The sequence below is a fragment of the Phodopus roborovskii genome, unplaced genomic scaffold, assembly GCF_943737965.1.
Source record: "Phodopus roborovskii unplaced genomic scaffold, PHOROB, whole genome shotgun sequence".
In the NCBI taxonomy this organism is placed as follows: domain Eukaryota; kingdom Metazoa; phylum Chordata; class Mammalia; order Rodentia; family Cricetidae; genus Phodopus; species Phodopus roborovskii.
This window is the reverse complement of record NW_026126418.1, coordinates 33466981-33490451: the sequence shown is the minus strand read 5'-3', so window position 1 is coordinate 33490451 and position 23471 is coordinate 33466981. Positions and strand designations below refer to the sequence as shown.

The window sequence follows — 23471 nt, the reverse complement described above, 5'->3', positions numbered from 1 at the left end:
CTTCCATTTTCCCTAAACATTCATTTCTTGGTCTATTCCAGAGAACTAGAGTGACTTCTTATATGAACGACCAACAACAAATCTTACTACTTCTTTATTTTCTAGCGTCTGTATACTTGCCTGGGGCCTCTTTTTTTGTTTTCTTGTTTGTTTTTGAGACAAGGTCTCTATTGTGTAGCCCTAGCTGTCTCAGAACTCACTATGCACACCAGGCTGGCTTGATCTCAGATCTGCCTGGCCCACCCCTCAACCTGGGAATAAAAGCCTGTGACAGCATTCCTTGTCCCATGAAGTCAAACTTAACCACAAAGCAATTCTTAGAAGCCACGAGCAAGTACCCAAAGCACGGAGTTTGGTATAAAAGGCCAGGAAAGAATCTGAGGGACAAAGAAAACACTAGTAAATCAGCCTTTCTCCAGACCATTTCTAAAGAACTATTCAAAACGTCAGCATTATCATGCCATTCACCTCTTTAAAACCTCCTCTTATATTCGCCGCCTTAGGGCTCAGACTAAGCTGGATATACAACTCTGTCCTCAGTTCTTAGCCTACAGCCACTCTGAGTTGTCTCTCAATTCTCCACCATGTTCTGCTCTCTCACTCTGTATTTTGACCCTATTTTTCCTCTTCCTTTTCCTCTTCCTCCTCTCCCTTCTATGGTAACCCTGGTACCTTTCTGCATCTTGTTTACATGGTTAACTTTAAATCAGCTTTCCAGAATCAAAGGCTTGTTTCTGGAATCATCTCTTCATGGATTTTTTTTTCCCCTTTTACCTATTTTTATAGTTTACTTACTCTATCGGGTCTTAACAGTTAATTGAATTGAGAAACCAGTCTTTCTCTTTTGAGAAGAGGTGTATGTTTTCGTTCTTATAGTCTGACGCTCCGTTCCTGGGACATGATGAGTGACACTCAGAAGAAATTTTCAAGTGAATAAACAAAAACTAAATATTTGGAGAGGAGGAAACAGTTTGCATAACAAAGCACTCTTTGAAATTTTAGAACTTCAAGTTTGAGATCAATCTAAACTTAAGCAATGTGTTTCTTGCCTGTTTTCTAGAGGATAAGAAAGATAATGCATTGGTAATAGCTTAATACTTGGCAAATAATGCTTCAAATTACTCAAATAAACTTTTCAAACCATGTGAATCAGCCCATACACTTCAGATAATTCACATTCCAATAATTTTTTTATTGGATCTAGTCAGATCCAACAGTATAATTTTTTTATTTGTCATACAGGGTTTCCTCTCTGTAATAGCCCTGGCTGTCCTGGAACTCCCTCTGTAAAGCAAGCTGGCCTTGAACTCACAAAAGATCTGCCTGCCTCTGTCTCCTGAGTGCTAGAACTAAAGGATTGAGACACCATCACCGGGCATGATTAACTTTCTTACTAAACATACTTTTAACAGAAAAGTATTCTGCTATAAAAGACCAGATATCATTTTATATGCTAATTAATACATTTTTATTTAGATCTTGTGTACATGCTACATGAAGCCTCAATAAACACCCACACCTGTGCTTGAGGCTCACTTGCTTGTGCTAAAATTCTATGAACAGGTAAGGTACATGTACATAAACTCCTTTAAAAGCATCCCTTTCTCAGGTTCATTATGGAAAACAGCATCTCTTAAGATTTTGCCAATATCTGGCCACGGATAGTAAGCAACAATACATACAACATTGTGAGCACGGTTCAACCAAAGAAAACACTTTCAAGACAGGCGCTGGGATGTTCCTATGGGCATTTTAAGGGCAGAAGGAAGGCCTTGGTGCTGGGGACTGACGTTAGGACAGACTACATATCCCAGCATACTTTTCCTCTATCGGGACTACAATTCCCACAACCACATAAGGCTCGTTGTTGCCGGGGCTTGTAGTTCTCTGGGGCGTTGCGGGCTCCGCCCCAGGATGTGAGGTACAGTTGTCCAGCTTTTGCTAAAGCGGAAACACTTCGGGCCCCGCGGCCGGTGTGTACCTGTTTCGCCCATCAGCTTCTGTTTTACAAAAGGTAAGTAACACCGCCCCTCCCTGCAAGGCGGTTGCGACTCTGCTTCTGTGAGCGACGGCGTCTCGGCGCAGCTGTTTGTCCCTTGGCTCTCGCCGTAGCGGCCGCCGCCCATCCCTCTTTGTGTGCCTGGGACGCCACGGATCTGCGGTGGCGACAGTTGGAGAGGGTCGTTCCCGGGAAGTTACCGGCCAGAGGAAGTTTTCTTAACCCCACCACCTGACAGGTGGGTCGGCCGCCCTTCCGTCAAGGCCCCTTTGCCTCCCGTGGCCGCGTCGGAGCTCGCGGGGCCGGCCGGCCAGTCGTTCTGACAGCGCGGGCCCTGGTGACCCCAGAAGGCCCGGGGAAGCCACCGCGGCCCTTGGCAACACTTCGGGGCTCTCCGCGGGCGGCCGGAGCCTCGGAGTCTCGAGGATTGCCCTGCACCCGCCTGGCGGTCCCGGGACACACCCCAGCCCGGACCACGTCCTCTTGGCCTTAAACCCAGGGGGGAATTAATTCCTTAAGCTTTGCTTGGTTTATGAATAAAGGTCCCTGCTGCTTGGGTGGGCAGCATGTCCAGGCACCTGGCGTGTGTGTTGGAGACACTGAGAGGTTTTAACACCACTCTAGATACTTTCCCCTTCCCGGCGTTTTAAGAAAATGAACCTGCCAGTCACAGAGCAGGAGCCTCTGGCCTGTCTGAGGGCGAGGGAGCTAGCTGATCGCCTGTGCTTCAGCCGGACAGGCTAGGGTTGACTGAAGATAAACTCCTTTAATCTAGATAGCAGGTAGTATTGCTATACTTGTCGACAGTTGGCCGTAAACATTAAGTAGTGTGTCCAGCCTGGCATTCAGAGTAAAGTATATGGAAGCTCTCTTCAACAGCCCTTACAGTATGAAGCCTTTTAGAGACCTGGAGAGGGTAGGTGAAGAAACACAGGCTCTTGCTTTGTGAGTTTGTTCAAATGACTCGGCTGGGAGTATATGTAATATATGATTATATTTAAGGCATTTCCCTTGTCATCTGCGCACCATTTTTTGTTCACTGTCCTGCCGGTCTTTTTGGAGTATTGTAATTAGAATTCCTCTTTTGCATTTACAGTCGGTGAGCTTTTGCCGCCTTACCATCTTGTCCTTAATCCAAACTTACTGTGTTTCCTAAGAGATTCCTCTTAAGATTTTCAAGAGGTTATTTGCCCAGTTTCCTAATTCCGAAATATTTATTCTTGAAATTGTTCTGAGACACTGACAAGAGATTAAACCAGTAATGCAGATAAGGTAATGAATTCCTGGCTTCTGTCGTATGCTCAGCCCATAGGTTACTTTTCTAGTTCAGAAAGACCCTAGTTCATCACTCTTGTAACAGTGAATATGAAGCCATGTTCATGTTTGTAATTCCATCTACTTTACACATGATTCATTCTGCCACTATAATTTTTATGTTAAGGTTGCCATGCTGTGAAGGTAACAAAAAAACACAGTTCCAGACTCAAATAGGTGACAGTCTAATATGGAATATGTCAGGCCCATTCACAGATAATCATATAAAAATGCCATGAGAATGTGTAAGGGTGGAAAAATATCATTTGACTTGATTGTTAAGGAACATCTGTGGAACTTAAAGAATATTTAGAATTTTCTGTTTAACCATTCAGTGTTTTTTTTTTTTTAATCAACTTTCTAGGAATAAATGCAGAAATCTCTATTAATATTTTTGGTTTCATGGTTGAAGACTAAGACTAAGCGTTCTTTAAAAACCTGTCTTGCTATGGTGACCTAGGCTGCTAGAACTCAGAATCTTTCTGCCCCATTTCTGGAGAGCTGGAATTATGGGTGTGAGCCATCATACTCTGTTAAGACCTAAGTTTAATGCTAACCTGTCTTTTATTTTAAACATTAGTTATGACTTTTATTATCTAGTACTCAAGTACTGAAGCATCAAAAGCCTTTGGACCTAGGTGTGCTGCTGACTCCTCTAATCCTAGCACACCAGTGTCTTAAGGCAGGAGGACCCACCATGAGGATATCCTAGGCTACATCATGATTTCAGCCTGGCCATAGAGTGAGACATTTCTAAAGTTGGTCTTAGGAACACTAAAACACTGACTAGGTGCTAGCCATTGTACTCAAGTTTTCGGTAGTACTTGGGGATTATCCATATATATATATATATATATATATATATGTTTTTTTCTTATGTCTTAATGGTATTTTTCTGTGTCTTAATTATTTAAAAAATATAACTTGTGTGTTCTCCTTAGGTAGCATTGAAATTCTTAGCTTACTGGTACATTTCTTGAAGTACTTTTTTTTTCTTTAAAGTCTGCTACTTTTTATTTTTATCAGTGTAATGATTATTATAAATGTTGGTATGCTTTTTTAAGATCGCAGCCATGTCGGACAAGAGTGAATTAAAAGCCGAGTTGGAACGTAAGAAGCAGAGGTTGGCCCAAATTAGAGAAGAAAAGAAGAGAAAAGAAGAGGAAAGGAAAAAAAAGGAAGTATGTCTGATTTAATAAAACAAAACTCTGTAGTGTGAATAAGTACATTCTGTTTCAAGTACTTAAACCTTTCCCTAATAACTTCAGAATAGTTGCAAATCCAGCAGTTGGTATTGTCAGTGTATCATTATCAGTGAATCTTACTTTAAAGCTAGGTATATGAAAATGACAAAACTGATACAGCATGATGTTTTTAACAGGATAACAGTATTTCATATAATTTTATGCATTTCTAAGATTTGAGTTATGGAAATTGAACTTATTCATGTAATCTTCTAGGGATATATTTTTATGCAAAGTAAGGTCATGTGCATTATAAAACTTTATAAGATAGCACATGTATGTTTATCATAAGTTCCGTTATTCAGATTCTTTTGCTAATTTGCAAACTGAGCTATATATAACAATTTGAGTAGAGAATTTAGATATACTTAATGTTTATTGTGAGCTAGTCATTGAAATATATTTATTTACTGAGTAGTAGATTTGATAGGGCCAAAGAGGTACTATTCTGATTTTGCTCACCACATACTGTAATGTATAAAATTACAGATACACATTAGCTCTGAGCTGAACATGATTTTACTTGTCCTGCATTTGACATTTACACAGTAAATCCCTATTGCAGTTCTTGGGGGAGATTTGTTTACTTGTATCACAGGTTGATTTCAAATGACCAGTATACCATAACTTTCCCTAAGTGTGCCTATTGGACCAAGTTTATGTATGTAAATGTCAGTGTTACAAGACTAGCAGACATCTCTCAGGAGGTAGAGAAAGAGCATTGGCAGAAAAAACAGTATATCACAGTCACTCAAAGTAATTACTTCAAAGTAATGTCATTGAACAGTTACCTGATTTTTTTTTTTTTCCTCCTGAACCTTTCTGTGTGGTATACAGAAAAATGTTGAAGCTTTGTATAGGATATTTGATGCATAGCTAACTGGTAAAAGCATGGTTGAGGCTGGCAGAGTCGATCCAAATAGTATTTATAACCTTAAACTGTTCAATAATGAGAGCAAAGTTGAGTTTTACTTTTTACAGGTGGCTATAAGTGGCCTCTAAGGAATAATCACTATGTGATTGATGTCTAACTTAAAATCTTTACACCATGATGAAACAATAAACAGTGAGTCTACTACATTGCATACAGTGATGGCTCAGTTTGATAACAGCATCTCTTTTGCTATATTTTGATAAAAATAAGTTAATGTGATATAAAAATATTATGACTAATAAAATTCACTCAATATATGAGTAATAGTTGTCTACTTGACATGTTTTTCACTGAAAGCTTAAGCTTTACTAGATATTTTATTTACTCTAATAATGTTGAGATTTGTCCTGTATAGCTAGAAGACTTTGCTAAAATTATATATAAATGGCTAAAATAAAAGTTGGCAGCTAGTTATGGTAGTGCACACCTTTAATCCCAGGAGGCAGAGGCAGGCAGATCTCTGAGTTCCGAGTTTGAGGCCAGCCTGATCTACACGGTGAGTTCCAGGACAGCCAAGCTCTAGAGAAAAGCCCTGTCTTGAAAATAACAAAGCAACAACAACAAAAGTTGGTAAAAATTTGTCTAACACAAATGTTTTGTGTTATTAAAAAAATTGGTTTTAACTGTCCCAGCTATGTGTTTTTTGTTATTAAAATATGACCTGGCAGCTGGCCTTAGTGGCACTTGCTTGCAGCTCTAGCTACTTGGCACATTTAGATAGGAAGATCTCACAAGTCCATAGCATTGAGGCCAACATACATAACATGAATAAAACATAAAATAATGATAATGATAATGTCTAAACTTAAAGAAATGAGTTTTATCTAGAAGACTTTTTTTTAAAAAAAAATTACCTCTGCATGAGTTCAGAAGAGAGTTTAACAGCTAGAGCTAAAGGTGTTGTGAATTGCCAGACATGGGTGCTGGGGGTTGAACTTGGGTCCAGCGCAAGAGCAGTGTGGACTTCAACCATGAGTCATCTCTTCAGCTTCTCTAGAAGAGTTTTTGATAAAAATTTTTTATATAAATTCATTGAAATTTTAAAAAATGGTTCTTTTTTTCAACAAAGCAAATTGTCTATTTACTTACTTCTTATCTCTTAAATTCCTTTAATTTTCCCCTTCTGTCACACTTATATTTATAAGTTTTTGTACCACTAGGATTAGAGACTTCCATGATTCCTGTCCTTGATCATTAGTTTCATACTATAGAAAATTTGAAGTTGACTGCTTTTTAAAGATGTATTTGCTTTTTAAAACATTATTTATGTATTTTAAGACAGACTCTTGCCATGTAACCTCATCTGACCTGGAACTTACTATTAGACCAGGCTATGCATGAACTGGGCAGATTCTCTGCCCACTGAATTCTGGACTATAGGCATGAACTACCATTCCCAGCTTTTTGAAAATATATTTGTGGAGCTGCCTTGATTATGTATAAACAGGGATCCAATGAAAATGATTTATAAAAACTTTATATCAAAAACTAATTTTATCTGAAAAGTTTATAGTTATAACTTTGTTTAAAAAATACTTTTATATGGGACTGGAGAAATGCCTCAGTGGTCAGTTAGAGGACTGGGTTTGACTCCCAGTACCTACATGGCAGCTCACAAATATTTGACAGTTCCAGTTCTTGGAGGGGGAGGTCCAACTTTTTTCCCAGCCTCCATGGGCACCAGGCAAACGTGTGGTGCACATACATAACATTCAAGCAAAACACCATACACATAATATAAATAAAGATTAAAATTTTTAAATAAAATATTTGTGTAAATAGGATATTTCTATTTCTTGAATTTCTAACAAAACATTTAGACTGATCAGAAGAAGGAAGCTGCTATTTCTGTGCAAGAAGAATCTGATCTTGAAAAGAAAAGAAGAGAAGCTGAGGCACTGCTTCAAAGCATGGGACTAACTACAGATTCCCCTATTGGTAAGGATCTGAGTATATCTACTTATGGGAGGCAGGCATATATTCTGTTGAGCTCAGACATAATCGGAGCTCAGTGCATTGGTTTGATGTCATTTGCATATGTTCTTTGTCTCAAAAACATTAATCTTATCATTTGCTTGGAATTCCTTTTTTTCCCAGATATATTATAAATAGTTATTTTATTTGTTTGGGAAATCAAGATTAATGCCTGCTAACACATACCAAGCTGCCAAATTGAATTTGCTTATTTAAATGAGTAATTTACTGTGCACCATCCTATGTTAAAGATGATTATTTCCTAATCTTAACTGTGGACTCCTTTTCGTAGGCTAGGGAAAGGTATACTAAGTCAAAGTTCTATCACTAGTACTCAAAAGCAAAGGAGCAGGAAGAGAAATCTATAGTATTCTCTCACTTTAGTAAGAAGCATAATCCTGGCTGCCTCTTTGGCAGTCATTTTACCTGGTCTTGTTCTTTTCCTGGGTTATTCATTTTGATGGTTGTATTAGACCAGTAGGCTGTGTAGAGTACTGTGTAGAGTTCTAGTTACACATTAGAAAGCACTTAATGCTTACTTAAGTAATGTAGTTGTTCTATGTTGGGTGCTGCTACAGAAAATGTATTTTAGTGTGACAGTGACTTTCATCCTTTAGGGACCTGGCATTTCAAGGTTAGTTTTTGAGCTAATATCTTTGTGTGTTTGTATGTGTTATGTGTGTTTTTGTGTATGCAGGTAGTTGCCATGCGTGTAGAAACCAGAAGTGTAGTGAGAAGTTTTACACTTTTGGCTTTTTTGTGGGGGTCCACGGAGAGGCTAATTCTTACTTATAAATTCCCAGCTTTGCTTGACTTGTTTTTAGCCCTTCTACATTTTCCCTCTGGACTTTTATTTTTCTTACTTCTGCATATCTCACTTTCCTTCTTACTCCATGGTTGGCTGGGTGACTGTCTGTCTGTCTGGGTGTCTGTCTGTCCCCCTGGGTTACTGTCGTCCTCTTTTTGTTCTCTCATTGCTTTTCTTCCTTGTTTCTCCCTCTGTGTATACTCTCTGCCTGCCAGCTCTGCCTGTCCTCAAACCTGCCTCACTGTTGGGCTTACCCTTCAGCTCTTTATTAGAACATCAGGTATTTTGTCAGGTAAAGAACCATAGCTTCATAAGAATCAAACGATGCAGCATAAACAAAAGTCACATGCATTAAAACAATATTCTTCCACAGAGAAGATAACCTTGGATTCATTCCTTGAATGCTATCCCCTTCCTGACCTTGCTCTCAGAGTAGACTGGGCTGCTGGCCATCGAGTCCAGGGATCCACCAGTCTTCAGCTCCCTTGCTGGAGCTACAAGCAAAACACCAAGCTGGTTCTGGGGCTAAGAGCTCAGATCCTGTACTTGTGGATCTGACTATCTCCTCAGCCATGTTTTAGGTTGTTGGGGTTTTTGTTTTGAGTTTTGGGTTTGGTTTTTGTGACAGGGTTTTTTGCCTACTCTGACCTTGAACTCACAGTCCTCTTGCCTTGAACTCCAGGGTGTAGGCTAATTTCATCTAGCCTAGGAGACTTATATCAGAGGCAGTAACTGCTGTGTGCCTGCTGTGGAACTTCACTGTCCTTAGTAAAACTGATATTTCTAAAAGGTTTTAAGGTGAAAAGGTTAATTATTCTTAGAATCTGTTCATTGTTACTTCTTCCTGCTCACGTGTTTTCTTTGTTGATAGAATTTGAAGACTACAGTACATTAATTTTTATGTCTTTGATAATCCTGTGCTATATACTTTGATTTTAAAAATAAATTAATTAGTTTTTTTTTTTTTTCTGGTTATCCTAGTAACTGAACTACATCTCCTATTAGTTGTACAGTCCTTGAGGGAGGGGAGGGTCCCGTTTTTTTTATTTTCTGTGCCATTGGGTCATTTTTTTTTTTTTTTCTTCTCTGTTCTTTTTGCCCCCTTGGCCTTTGATTTTACTTGCTCAGGTGTCGTAATTCATAGCCCACCTCTGTTATTGATTCTAGGAAGATCACTCTTCTCTAAAGAAGAGTAGGGTGGGGAGGGCTTGCCCTCTTTCTCCATTTCTAATTCTCTTTCCTATCATACATGATGTAACCATTAATTTTTAGAATATATAGGTTCTTTGGGTCTGTGTTCTGAGTGCTTGTATTTCTAATTTTTTTTCATATTTTTGTGTGTTTAACATCGATGACATTTATTGTCTAATAGTTTACTCCACGTTGCTACATACATATCTGGTTAGTTATTTTTGACCTGTATTATATTCTATTATGCATTATATTTTACTTCCCCAGTTTCCTAGTACTATACATTTAAGTTGACTCTGTCTGTTTTCTTCCCTTTGAAGGACAGAAGAGTTCTCTGGGGATATGTCCAGGAATTGACTTGGCTATGATGTTTTGTTTAGGCTTAATTAGGTTCTGCTTATCCGTCTCAAAAGTGGCTTCAAATGCTTACCCTCCTGTGTCCATATCATTACTGAATATTGTCCAAGTTTTTAATTTTTGCCAGCTTGATGGGCATTTCTATTGCTGTAATAAAATTTCCTGACAAAAAGCAACTTAGGGAAGAGTTTACTTTAGCTCACAGTTTCAGGTCACAGACTATCAGAGGGAAATCGGGAGTCAGGAACTCAAGCTAGCTAGTCCCATCACATGCCCAGCCAAGAGCTTGCTTGCTCACTTGTGCTCTGCTCAGCGTTTCCGCTTCTACACAGTTCAGAAGGCCCTGCCTGGAGAGTGGTGTCATCCACATCAGTTAACTTCATTAAGACAGTCCCCACCAACACACCGTGAGCCCAGGTTGTGCCCAGCTGACAAAGTTAGCTATCACAGGTAGTGTTAAACCCAACATCTTTTAATACACACTTACCTGATTATAGGGAAGTGACTACTGTCTCTTCATACAACTGTCAGTCTTCAGCTTTTCTCCTCTGGCATATACATATGTGTGTTATTTTGCTTGTTCACTGTTGGGGTTTTTATCTTTTGATTTGTAGGACTTCTGTTAAAAAAAAAAAACAACAAACAATCCTCTCCTAATTAATTACCTGTTGACTCTGTCCTTAATCTTTATTAAAAAGAGTCCTTCATTATGTAGTCAAATCTACCAGTTACCTTCTTTTTTGGTCTTGCTGTATAACCCTGACTGGAATTTGCCACGTAGACCTGGCTACCGGGTGTCTGTAGGCTTTCAGTGTGTATAGATGGGAAAGGAGAGCCTTTTCATAGAAGAACTGTGAGCCAAGACATGAGAGTGGAAAAGTTAAAGTGTACTCAGAGAAATAGCACATGGTTCACTTTGATTGGGTGACAAGGTAGGCAGAGAAAGGATATTGGAAATGAAGGCTGAGGGTAGACTTGGAGGACTTATTGGGAGACAGTTGACAAGTTTTATCCAGGAAAACAGTATGAACAGAGCTCTTATCAGCCGTAAGCTGTTGGGGGTTTTGTTTTGGGGATTTTTAATAAGTTTTTTAATGTGTTGCATCTACATGTATGTATATGTACTACATGTGTGCCTCAGAGGCCAGAGAGGATGTAGGATCCCCAAGAACTGGAGTTAAGGGTGGTGTGAACCACCATGTGGGTACTAGGAACTAAACCAAGGTTCTCTGGAAGAATAGCAAGTGTTCTTCTTTTCTTTTTAAATATTTGTTGTGTGTGTACCCATTGAGCATTTGGAGGTCAGAGGATAACTTTGAAAATTTGGTTCCCTCCACCTTCATGTGGGTAAAGATCAAACTTAAGTCTTCATCTCACTAGCCCTATGTTCTATCTTTTTTTGAGACAGGGTCTCTCTATGTAATCCTGTTTGTCCTGGAACTCACTACATAGACCAGGCAGACCTCAAACTCACAGAGATCTACCTGTCTCTATCTCCTGAGTGCTAAGATTAAAGGTCAGCTTCTTTCTTTGTAATGGGGGCTTAGGTAAACATTTTACATGACCATAATCTCATTATAAAATGAAAATGGGGTAAATTTATAGTATTTAGATTTCCCATAAATTTGACTACTTCCCTTTTGAACCATGAAAACAGTTTGAAACATTGATTTTTGAAATTCAAATTTCTAATAATTGTTTTTACAGATTTTTAAGGAAAAGCTTACCTATCCACTCATTAATTGAAAAACTATTGAGAGTCAGCCAGAGAGAAACAAACAATGAAGTGGGTAAAGGCCAGGCGATTTAAAGTCTGGGGTAGGATAGAAGGGTTTTGTTTTTACCAAAATCAAATCAAAACCAAACCTTTATTAGTCTTTAAGAAAACAAACAAAACAAAAATAAACTCCAAGATAGTCATGATTAGCTTAGGACAATGGATGCACATCTTCATAACAGAAACTTATGCTTATAGAATCTAAACATTAAAGGTTAAAACAAAACAGAATCTAGCATAAATCAAAGAAACCCAGGCATATTTCAGTCCTTTTCCAAGGACTAGCATTGTTGTATCATTTCCATTTAGCAGAATTCAATATAATTTAGTATCCCTCTTCTTTCCATTATAGCTTCAAACTCATGAGATATCCAGCACCATATTGACAAACTCTTCAAATCCTAGAAGTATACTAGCAATTCCATTTTTACTCTTCATCTGTGTGAATTCTTGATCCTGTGCACTTGTGCACAAGCTCTAATGACAGGAGCTGCAGAGTTAGTGGTAGCTTAGCAACAGGAGCCAATACTGACAGTCTGGAGGGGCTTTATGAGGCTTTCAAGCCAAGACTTCTTTAAATAGAAACTGTACTCATCAGAACTGTAACTGGCCTTCAGTTGTGGATTTTGTAGCCTCTCTTAGGTGACACTTGAGTTTTGAAAGTTAATTCTGGGGCAAGTTGATTCAAATAAAAATATTGCTAAGTCAATTGTTCCTAGGCAGTAATAGGCTGATTTTGTATAAATAGAACTGGAGAAGAAATGGTTTTAGCTGAGGCAAGTTAGCACAGAGGTGCCATCTTGAATCCATATAGCACATTCATGCTTAGATTGAGCTTTAGCAGGGTAGAGATCGTTCTCTTGCTGCCTTTTCTGTTTAATAGATTCATTTTGATCATATTATTATTGGGCGGGGTTGGCATACATGCCAGGGAAGACCTTTGTGAAGTCAGTTCTTTGCTTCCACCTTTACATGGGTTCTAGGGATGGAACCCAGGCCTTTAGGTTTACACAGCACTCATCCTTACTGGCCAGGCTGTCTTAAAAATCTCTTCTTTATGCCATTGTTTTGTTCTAAGTGTACACATGAGGGGAGAATGAAAGGGAAAAAATATTGCTAATCTTCAAACGTTAGTTTGTTTTTGCTAAATCAAACTATGGAAAGACTGTAAATAGCTATATCCCTTTTTTTAATGAGAATGTATTTCATGAATGTGAGTGGTTACTGAAAAATTTAAACTTTTTAAAGTATTTATTTTTCTTTTATGTGTATGACTGTTTTATCTGCATGTATGTATGTATACTATGGGCATGCCTACTATCTACAGAGGTCAGAAGAGAGTGTCAGCCACCATGTTGATGCTAAGAACTGAACTGGGAATCTTCTGTGGCCCAGTTAGAGTTAATGTTGCTGTGATGAAACATCAGGACTAAAGCAACTTGGAGAGGAAAGGGTTTATTAAAGCCTTATGCTTCCACATTACTGTTCAATTGAAGGAATTCAGTTAGGACAGGAATTCAAACAAGATAAGAACCTAGAGGCAAGAGCAGATGTAGAGGCCACGAATGGGGTGCTGCTAACTGTCTTGCTCCTTAAGGCTTGCTCAGCCTGTTTTCTTATAGAACCCAGGACCACCAGCCCATTGTGGCCCCATCCATAATGGGCATAGCCCTCCTCCATCATTAAGAAAATGCCCAACAGGCCGGCCTGCTTAAAGCTTGATCTTATGGAGACATTTTGTCAATCGAGATGATTCTAGCTTCTGTTAAGTTGACATAAAACTAGCCAGCACATTTTGTTAGAGCACCAAGTGCTCTTGAGCACTGAGCTATCTCTCCAGCCCCAGTATCTTCCTCATTAAATATAATCTTACTATTTGACATGGGAATATTTTGATTTTTTTTTTTTTTTTTTTTTTTTTTAGCTGCCTGTAAGAGTTAGAAAGTTAGGCCAAAATAGAACAGTTGAGGGCACCAGTAAGCAGCCTTTGAGAAACAAGCTAAGTGTCATTGCTTTGTTTTAGCTCACAACACTTATTTAAAAATTTAAATGATTTAAAGGCAAATGAGATTGTGTTACCAAAAGAGCATAAGATTTTAGCCTTTCCATTTCCTAGTCCGATCACTACATGTTTTTCCTTTTTTTATTTCTATTTTCTCTTAGCTGATTTAACATAATGAAACCAATAGGGCTAAACACATAATGGTGATCTTGTTTTTCAACTAAAAGGTGTTTGTTTTTTTGTTTGTTTATTTTCTTTTGAGATGGGTCTGATTATGTAGTCTTGGCTGGACTGGAATAGATTTACCTGCCTCTGCTTCCCAAGTGCTGGGATTAAATGTGTGCACCTGATGCCTAGCTACTACTACCACCACTGTTACTACTACTTTTTTCCTCTTCTTTCTCCTCTCCCTCCTCCTCTTCTTTTTTGATGTCACTAATACAACATCCCATCATCTTTGTGGGTAGATTGTTACTTAGTTGGCCATCTGGCCGATTCTGTCCAATATTCCTAAGAGTAGGCTCTCTCACATTTTTATCCCTGGTGCCAGCACAGGCCAGACCTTAAATATTTTTCATTTTTTAAGATCATGTCTTTCTGCTTGGAAAGGCCAAATAAAAGACACTCTTATTTAAGACGTTGTAGGCAAATACATAGCAGAAATTGAAATAGAAATATTTCCTAAAATAAATGTTCTAACTTTTAAGTGACCCATCTAAGGAGCTAAATTTAAGCACAGCATTGCTAGTTAAGTGTTGTTTTATTATTTTCCCCTTCTGAATTTTCTTGTAATTTTTAGATATTTTAAATCAGATTTTTAGAGAGAATACTGTCCATGTTGCCAGGTCATTTTTTCAAATGTAGCTTAATTTTTAAAAACCATTTCGTGTCAAGGAATGCTTGTTCTTTATGATGGCACATGCCTTTAATCCCAGCACTTAGGAGGTAGAGACAGATGATCTCTGTTAGTTCAAGGCCAGCCTGGTTACAGAGCTAGTTTTAGAACAGCCAGAACTACAGAGAGAAACCCTGTCTCAAAAGACAAAACAACAACAGCAAAACCACATTAATATTCATTATCAGAAGAGAGGCATTATAAGTGGAGAAATTAATATTTCAAAGGTTAATATTTAAAGCAATATTTCTTAGAAGGACAAAGAAAGCATATAGCTTAGATGTTAAGCCCTAGGCTGATAGCACATGTCTATCTACAAGGGTGCCTGATGTGTGAGTATTGTGTGTATTGTTGGGCTAGCGGAGAGACCTCACACTTTGGATTGTCCAGAAGCTTGTACTTTCATTCACCATCTCTACTAACATTTTCTATCTCTGCAGTCACCTTCAATGGCTGCCTACCTTTTCTATGCCCTTCTTCCTGGCAAAAACCCTTTTCCCATGTCTTTATTTTACCACACACCATCCTTCACCTCAGGCTTCTTTGAGTAGTTGACCAGAGTGAGTGTTAATTTTAAATCTCAGTGCACTTTCAGGTCTTCATGGATAAAATATTCCATTTCTTCACTGCCCAAATGCTGTAATGTTCATTTTATAGCGGTGGAAAGCCAGGGTCTTAGGTGGTGGGTAAAACCTTCTTAACAAAGCTTTTTGTCCTTGAGAAAGAAACAGTTTCTTTCAATCCTTTCAGTGTTGTTTATGTGATCAGTGAGGGCTGGTGTGTAGTTTTGTTTTCATTTTCTACTTCTTTGGTTCTCAAAGAAAGGAACAAGTGCTGTCTTTGCCATGAACTTCTGCAAAGCTTAAATTCATTAGCATATTCATGTTCGGATAATGAAAACCTGTTATTGGTTATTTTATAAACAGAATTTGAAATAAAGGTAATCTGATCAAATCACTGTCTTACTAAGCAAATCCTAGTTTAAATACTTGACAAAAGCTACATATTAGTGGCGTGTGATATTTTTCAAAGCCAATTATATTTACAAACCATCGTTTAAAATGAATTACAGAAGTGAATCTTTTCTAAGACTCTGTAGCTCATGAGTTCAAGGTTTTTCTCCTCCTTGAATGTATGCTTTTATTATTTTGGAGGTTTGTTGAAGTCTGAGAGTATGGTGGCATTGCCTTATTGTATAATTACTTTATTCTTTTATCATTTTTGGAGACTAATTGAGTTACAGTGTGATAGTCAATTAATATTACCATTCCCTTCTTTTCTGTTAGCTTCCATCCTTTTTTTTTTTTTTTTTTTTTTTTTTTTGAGACAGGGTTTCTCTGTTTTGGTCATCCTTTGATAATAATAGTGATTTGCATTTTCCAGGTAGTTCCTTCTGAGGTACATTATTTACTATTACAAGATAAAGTTAGTTAGCTGAATAATAACTGTCTTTGTTATATATCCTCCCTACCACTTGGCTTTAAACTGCCTCTGAGCCCTGAGAATAGAATTTGGGGATGTTGGGATGAAGTCACAGTGATATTTCTCCTGGCTGAGTCACCATGAGAATTTGGTAACCCTGTCACTCTGGATTTTTTTTTTTTTTTCTGAAACATTCATTTCAGAACTGGGTTAATATATCAATTTTATGTATATATAATTACGATTTAACATTTTCCTAAAGAATTTTGCTGACTTTTTAAATACAGTCTTCAAAGTGAGTTATTAATGAACTTATTGAATATAATTATTGATTCTATTGAATCATTGAAATCAGCAGAAAGAAGAAAAGACAATGAAAATGTAAAATATTTCTGATGCTTCCCAACAGAGAAATAGATTAACAATAACTTTACTATTTTCCTCAGTCTCTCTAATATGTATCTGTAAGGAAATTAGTTTCCCAATTATGAAGTTATATATACAATTTAAAGAACATAGACATTCTATTTTGAAGATCTTTGGTATGGAAGTACAATGCCTCACTACGATTTAATAAACATGTATTTGTGTTTACAGCACAGTAGACAAGCAGCTGTTACACAGTGCCATTCCTGTGTGCAGCTGGAGCTTAGACTAGCAGAAGCCTCACAGTGAGGGGACAAAAAGATAAGAAAATGGACCTATGAGAAGCTGAAGGATTTTGACATTGTTATTTTACTTTAGATACATTCCCTTTTTAGCTATACTGAATTAAACATGCAGCACCTAACAGTACCAACCATAAGTGAACAGTATCAAGTTTCATGTGGTTGCATAATTGTTTGTGTTACATTTAATCATAATGTTAGAAACATTGATTTTGTTTTTAATACTGTTTGAAATACAAGCAAGATTTAACCCCTGTTAGCTCAGAAAACAAATATTCTAGCTGTGGTTTTTTTCCCCATATATTACTGATTGTATAACTAGGAATTTACCTTTGGTTTAGTAGATATTAAGTGAGCAACATAAAATGTGTTAGTCACTTAATGTTGCACACTGAAAGATTATTTTAAAAAGACACTTGGGATTGGGGACATTTATGGTAAAAATTTTAACCAGAAGATGGCAGTGATGAGCCTCCTATACTTCCTGCTACGGTAATCAAAAAGTTTTCCAAATGTCATAGCATGAAATGTGCATGTTTAACTACTGTTACATGATATTGAAACATTGGAGAAAAACAGTTGCTATTGTTATATACTTTGAAGAATGTATGTTTTCTCTAAGAAGGGATTAAGAATATTTTGGGTGTCTGTATCTTTGTCTGTACGTTCAGTTTTTTCTGAGTACTGGGGTAAGAAATTACCATACATCTTGTTGTGTATAATTTGCATGTGTTGCTTTATGTTATGCATCATGTCTAGAAGGCATGTTGTTTTATGGTCTATTTGCATTTTCCATACAATTTGCTAGAAATTAATGAACATTTTAAAGGAGCCATTCCTTTAGCTATATTGTTTCTCTAAATTATTTCTTTTCAATGGAGAGAAATAGATTGATTTTAAATACTGATTTTTTTTTTTTTTTTTAGGCACTGGGGATCAAATCTAGGACTTTTCACGTGCTTGGCAGGCACTAAACTATGTCCCCAGCCCTAAAATTATCTGAAAGAAAAATTATTAGACCAAGTCTAACATTTTAAAATAAATCTTGGGAAACCAGGGATTAAATTACTTGAAGCATATTTCAGAGTTTAAATATTGGCAGAGTAATCACAACACAAAATAGGATAGTGACATTTAAAAAGTAAGAAGGAATGTTTTCCTTTAAAATTAGTGGCTGCCTTTGGTGATGGACAAGATGAAGAAAGATCTGTCCATAGCCTTGCCCTTTAAACATAGAAAGCCTGAGTGCATCTTGCCAGAGAAATTGCATGAGACCTCGAGCATGATTGTTAACTGTCTTTTCCCCTTTCTTCCTACTGTTCATTTTCACCCATATATTTCTGTTGTTTGGTTTCTTATCATATTTCCCATTTTGTTAATTACTTCATGCTGAGATATTTTTGAAAACAACATAAGCTGAGCAAGCTCTCCATGTAGTAACAGTGGATACCTGTCTGTTTCATTATTTAGTCCCTCCTCCTATGTCTCCATCTTCCAAATCTGTGAGCACACCAAGTGAAGCTGGAAGCCAAGATTCTGGAGATGGCGCCGTGGGATCTAGGTATGTAATTCTTTTAAAATGTTTTAATGATATAACAGAATGTATTCAGTACCAATGCTGTCATTGCTTTAGAAGGAGTCTAAATATTTATGTTGACTTATTACTTCTTAAAATTTAAACAGCATAGAAATTCTCTTGTAATTGGGGTAAATTTTTGCAACAGTATTTTAGCTGTCACATGTTAGTAGTAAATAGTTAAGTGGTTTTTATGATAATTTATATTAAAATAGAGGTGTTCGTGAATTTAAATTCATTCTGCTTAAACAAATGTACTGGTTATTGTTTGACTGTTTTGACTACAAATAGTATAGAACATCTTTGTTATGCTTAATTCTCCATTTGCTATTTGAATATTGAAACAATTCAATTAAGCAGCCCAATTCTGTTCTATTAAGTAGCTGATTCTGTTATTAAGGTAAAAATAGCCATAACATGAAATACTAGAGCTGGGTAGTTAAGAGCACTTGCTGATCCTGCAAAGGACTTGGTTTAGTTCCTAGCACCCACATCTGCCAGCCCACAACCATCTATAACTGTTCAAGGGCATCCAACTTCTGACCTCTCTGCAGGCACTGCACACACATTGTGCACATATGGACAAGCAAGGTACACACACGTACATAAATAAAATTGTAAAATAATGCATGAGGTATCAGTGTTAAAGAATTACTGCCAAGGAAATAATTTGATTTACTTACAAGTTTTATTGAGCTTATGTCTGCCTCATAAAACCATATTTCATGTTTTAGGATTCTTCATACATTTTGAAACTTGTTTTTTAGAAATTTAGTAATATTCATCTCTTATTCTAAAAGCCATATTGAGGGAAAGTGTTATTATTAATTCATCCTGTGTCCTTGTACATGTCAGTTGGCACATTTTTATTTACCAGTACCCCCTTTATTACAGCTGAAGTAAGAGTAAACACAGCAGGTCAAAATTCACAGTTGATTCAGAATGCTTATTTGGGACCAAAGTTAAATATCCTCCCTAGGAAAACATCTTAGCAATTTTTTAAAGGCCAGGTTATAGCTCTATGATAAGGACTGTTGATTTCCAACACTACAAGAAAAAAAGGTTATTAAGACTTACCATCTTTTTTTTCCTGTGCATATGTCCCTCTAATTAAAGATAAAAATAGACAATTAACTCTGAGAGAGAAAAACAAACAAACAAAAACCCCACAACAAACCCTGCAAATAAAAGGGGCTGGGTGGTCCAAAAATTCAACACTATATTCATTTCTCAAATAATCAGGTTATCATTAACAATTAAAATATACAGAAATGGTCAGGGGAGGTGACTCAGGAGTTAAGAGCACATACTGCTCTTGCAGAGGACCTAGATTTGGTTCCCAGTACCACATAACCATCTCTAATTCCAGTTCTAGAGAATCTGATGCCTTCTTCTGATCTCTGCTGGTATCAGACACACATGTACTGCACAGACATACATGCAGGCTAACACTCATATACGTAAAAATAAAATCAGCCTGGAACTGATACATGTTTTCCAAAAGTGACAAATCTAACCATACTATTGTTGCAGGTAAATGATAACTCTTATTTAAGAAAAAAAAAAAAAAACTTTCTTTTGACAAGTAATATTACCCTATAAAATATATATTGTGAAGGCAGTTTAATCTAAATTAATTTTTAGGGCTACAGCTATTTGGTTTATGCTTCCATGCTTTTTGTGTCGTTTTTTGTTTTTAAGGCATGCTTTCACCATATATAGCCCAGGGTGGCTTGGAATTCACCCTGTAGACCAGGCTGGCCTAGAACTCAGAGACTCTCCTGCCTCTGCCTTCTGAGGGCTAGGATAAAAGATGTGTGCCACCATGCCTGGTGTTTCCACACTCTTCTACTTGAATATGTCAATATTCCTTTAAATATCTAATAAGCAGCTGATATTTTCAAGTGAAAGGGTTTTTCCTCTTTTTTTGGGGGGATTAGTTTTTTTGTTTTTCTCAATCAACATTATAACAGTGAAAATATTTCTCAGTGTAAGTTGCTGTATTACATGTTATTTTAATAAGTAATTTATACTTCTTGAGCTCATTGTTCCTCATTTCAAGTAGAAATAGAGGGGTTATTTTAAAGCATTGTCAGTAAATTTGTGTTTAAAGGTACTATGTAATATTTACTTAATTTTTAAAGGTAATGTGAGTTTATAAGTGTCATCCTGGGGCCTCTGGTAGTGGAACAGTATTTATCCCTGGTGTACGAATGGACATTGGGAGCCCATTCCCTATAGAGGGACACTCTCTCGGCCTAGACACATGGGGGGAGGGCCTAAGCCCTAGCCCCAAAAGATGTGACAGACTTTGATGATCTCCCATGGAAGGTCTCACCCTTTTTATGAAGCAGAAGAGGGATGGGATGTGGTCAGTGAGGGCATGGGAGGATGGAAGGGAGAGGGAACTGGGATTGATATATAAAATAAGATAGCTTCTAATTTAAATTTTAAAAAGATTAAAAAAAATCAAAATAATGTAAGTAAAAATAAATACAAAGTTTAGAAAAAAAGTGTCTTCCCCCATGAATAAACTAGAAACTACTAGAGATGCTTTGGGCTATTGTTAATTGGTATGGGAGGTAAGTACTAGTGAGAAAACTGTGGAACAAATAGATAGTCATCAAATTGCCAGTTTTGTCTTAATTACGGTAGGTTACCACATAAGATAATTTCTCTGCTTTCACAGAAAGCCATTCTAATGATCATTAGTTAAAGATGCTTTTTCAAAATGCTCAAAGGAGATTATGTGTGTGTGCTTAATGTAAAGTATATTTTGTGACTTACTGTAAAATAAGAAAATAAGTAACTTGATAACTTTAAAGGTAATTGTTCTTATTAGAGAAGGAAAACAGTTTTTTTATGGAAGTTTAGCAGGAAAGAACCTTTAAATCTTAATTCACTGTCTCGTGAAAGCACTGACTCATCTGGAAATAACTTTCAAGAGAGCTGTTTGTCCATTTTACATATACAAATAGAAACCTCAATTTTGTTGATTCATCTCCAAGTTCCATAATGGGAAGGTAATCTGTAGATGCTTAAAACAGTAGTAAAACAATGCACTTCTAAATACATGGCATTTAAACAGAATGCTCAGATGTGAATGTGAAGTGAAATGAGCATACTGAACAGAAACAATAGTGGAAGACTGGGAACAGATGTCACAGGAAATGCATGAAGATGTGTAAGGTGGACCTGTACACTCAGGTCCACACAAAGAACAGGAAAAGTCAGAGTCCACATATACATACATACATACATACATACACACACACACACACACACACACACACACACACAGAGAGAGAGAGTTAAATAACTCTTTAAATGATAAAAATTTTTGTTGGTACTGCTGATAATTTACGAGTAAGTATAAAAGGATGAGCTGTTCAATTTTGCATGTTAGAAGTTGTATTTCATTGTTTACTTTCTTAATCACTTCTAAAGTTTAAGTGATAGTTAATTCAGTTAGGCAAACCATGTTTATTTCTGTTTTCTATTTTGATCAGTTTATTCTAAGAATTAGGATTGTAGTTTATATTGCTAAAGAACCTTTTAATATATATGACCACATATTTTGAATGTTGTATTTTTTAGTACTGGCTATATTCCACAATGAAGTTTTGCACAATTTTAGACTAAAATGACATTCTCAACAAGGAGGTTTATATTATTGGTCAACTAGAGCCTTTGTATAATGTAGAGGCTATTGACAAAACATTCCTTGGAGACCATCTCATCGAACTGCTTTTGGTTTAACAAAGCCTAAGTTTGTTACTGTTCATTGCTCAATACAAAGTAAGTCTTCACTGTGCCCTCTTTTCTTCATTCTATACATACAACCCTGTTTAAAAATCCCAAGATCTTTCCACATAAGAGGATGTATTTCTCTTATTTCATCTAATTGTTTTTTGTTGATAAATTATGTAGGCAAGCTGAGAAATCATTTGTTGTATTAAAAATGATAGAACTAAACCTAGTTTTGTATTCTATAATGAGTAAATGAGAAGCAAATGTCCCATAAAATGCTAGTACTAAATGTAGAGCTGCTCTTAGCCCTTTGCATGGAGCTGTGAACATTGTAAATATTGCTAACATAAAAGAATGCCAATGTGACAAAGTACCTTTTGTTCTGATAAAGACTAGATTTATTTTAGGTGGAAAAGATATAAGATATTTACCCATTAGGCAGTGGTAAACAGCACTGACTTTATCTAGGATTGAGATTCTCCAAAAGTTAGGTAAATCATTTTGGTAGGGAAAAATCTGTTTTTTCCTAGAGACAGAAATCTTTAGTTCTTTTACAAAGCAGTGACATGTAAGCCCAAGGCAGTGCTTAACCCATGAATTACAGCAAGGTCACACTTTGGAAACGTTAGCTGTTTTGTATCCCAGTGGAATAGTCTTGATTTTCTTACCAAAAGGTTTATGTGTTGACTCATTTCCTTTACTAGTATGGCAATCTCCTGCACACATTTAAAGCTTTGGGCAAGATTAGACTCTGTTAAATATTTTTACCCATCTTTTTTTCATTAGGAATCTTAAAACTCCTTTTAACTCTCTCATAGTCTGATTTGTTTACCATCCATAAATATGTAGATTGGTTTGTGTGCTTTAGCTGTTTGTGTCCTTTCCCCTGTTCTGAAGATACATTGAATTATTCTGGGTTATGTACCTGCATCTTTAACCACCTTGATGCTTATTGTGTGTACTAAAGCATTGGAATGATACCTAGTGTGAGGGCTTTGTTTTGGTCTTACTAACCAACACATGTAATTCTTAGTTGTGAATAGTACTTTAGCATTAGCTGTTTATAGAATGCATTTGCTTGACTAACTTCTGACCTTTTTTACTAATGCTTCATGGTTGTCCTACAACCATTTAGGACGCTGCATTGGGATACAGATCCATCAGTTCTTCAGCTTCACTCAGATTCCGATTTGGGGTATTGCATAGATTTATTATTACCTTCTCTTTAATAATTCATTTTCTTCCTTGTGAAACTGCCCTAATTTTACCTTACTTAAATTTCTAATATTGTGTCTAGTTAAGACAAGAGTTGTATTTTACTGTGACATCTCATTTATCTTTTTAATTGAATAATTAATCCTTGTAATTGAATAATTTCTGAGTTACTTGATATGAAAATTAATTTTTCTATAACAAAATCAGTGAGTCTAAAGTCCTGAAAGGAATAAGATATGTTAGTCTCTATACTCTGGCTCTGGATTTCTGTTTATTTACTTCTTGTGTCACTGGTTTATTCATTCATTCTAGGTTACAAAACAAATAAAATATATTTGCTGTGTA

At 36.7% G+C, this 23471-nt stretch overlaps 1 protein-coding gene across 3 annotated transcripts in view; it reads left to right on the top strand.

Annotated features, from left to right (window-relative positions):
• Window positions 1-1869: 1869 nt before the first annotated feature.
• Dync1i2 (dynein cytoplasmic 1 intermediate chain 2) overlaps window positions 1870-23471 on the top strand; it is a 54273-nt gene continuing 32671 nt past the window's right edge. The window contains exons 1-5 of one of the 3 annotated variants that reach the window (XM_051184500.1): window positions 1870-2014; window positions 4378-4494; window positions 7312-7429; window positions 18056-18146; window positions 23047-23106. In XM_051184500.1, the coding sequence (XP_051040457.1) occupies window positions 4387-4494; window positions 7312-7429; window positions 18056-18146; window positions 23047-23106 (377 nt within the window). In that variant the 5' untranslated portion in view covers window positions 1870-2014; window positions 4378-4386. Of the gene's footprint in view, window positions 2015-2075; window positions 2238-4377; window positions 4495-7311; window positions 7430-18055; window positions 18147-23046; window positions 23107-23471 lie in introns of those variants that run through there. The other 2 variants (XM_051184499.1, XM_051184501.1) reach the window with 2 other exon arrangements.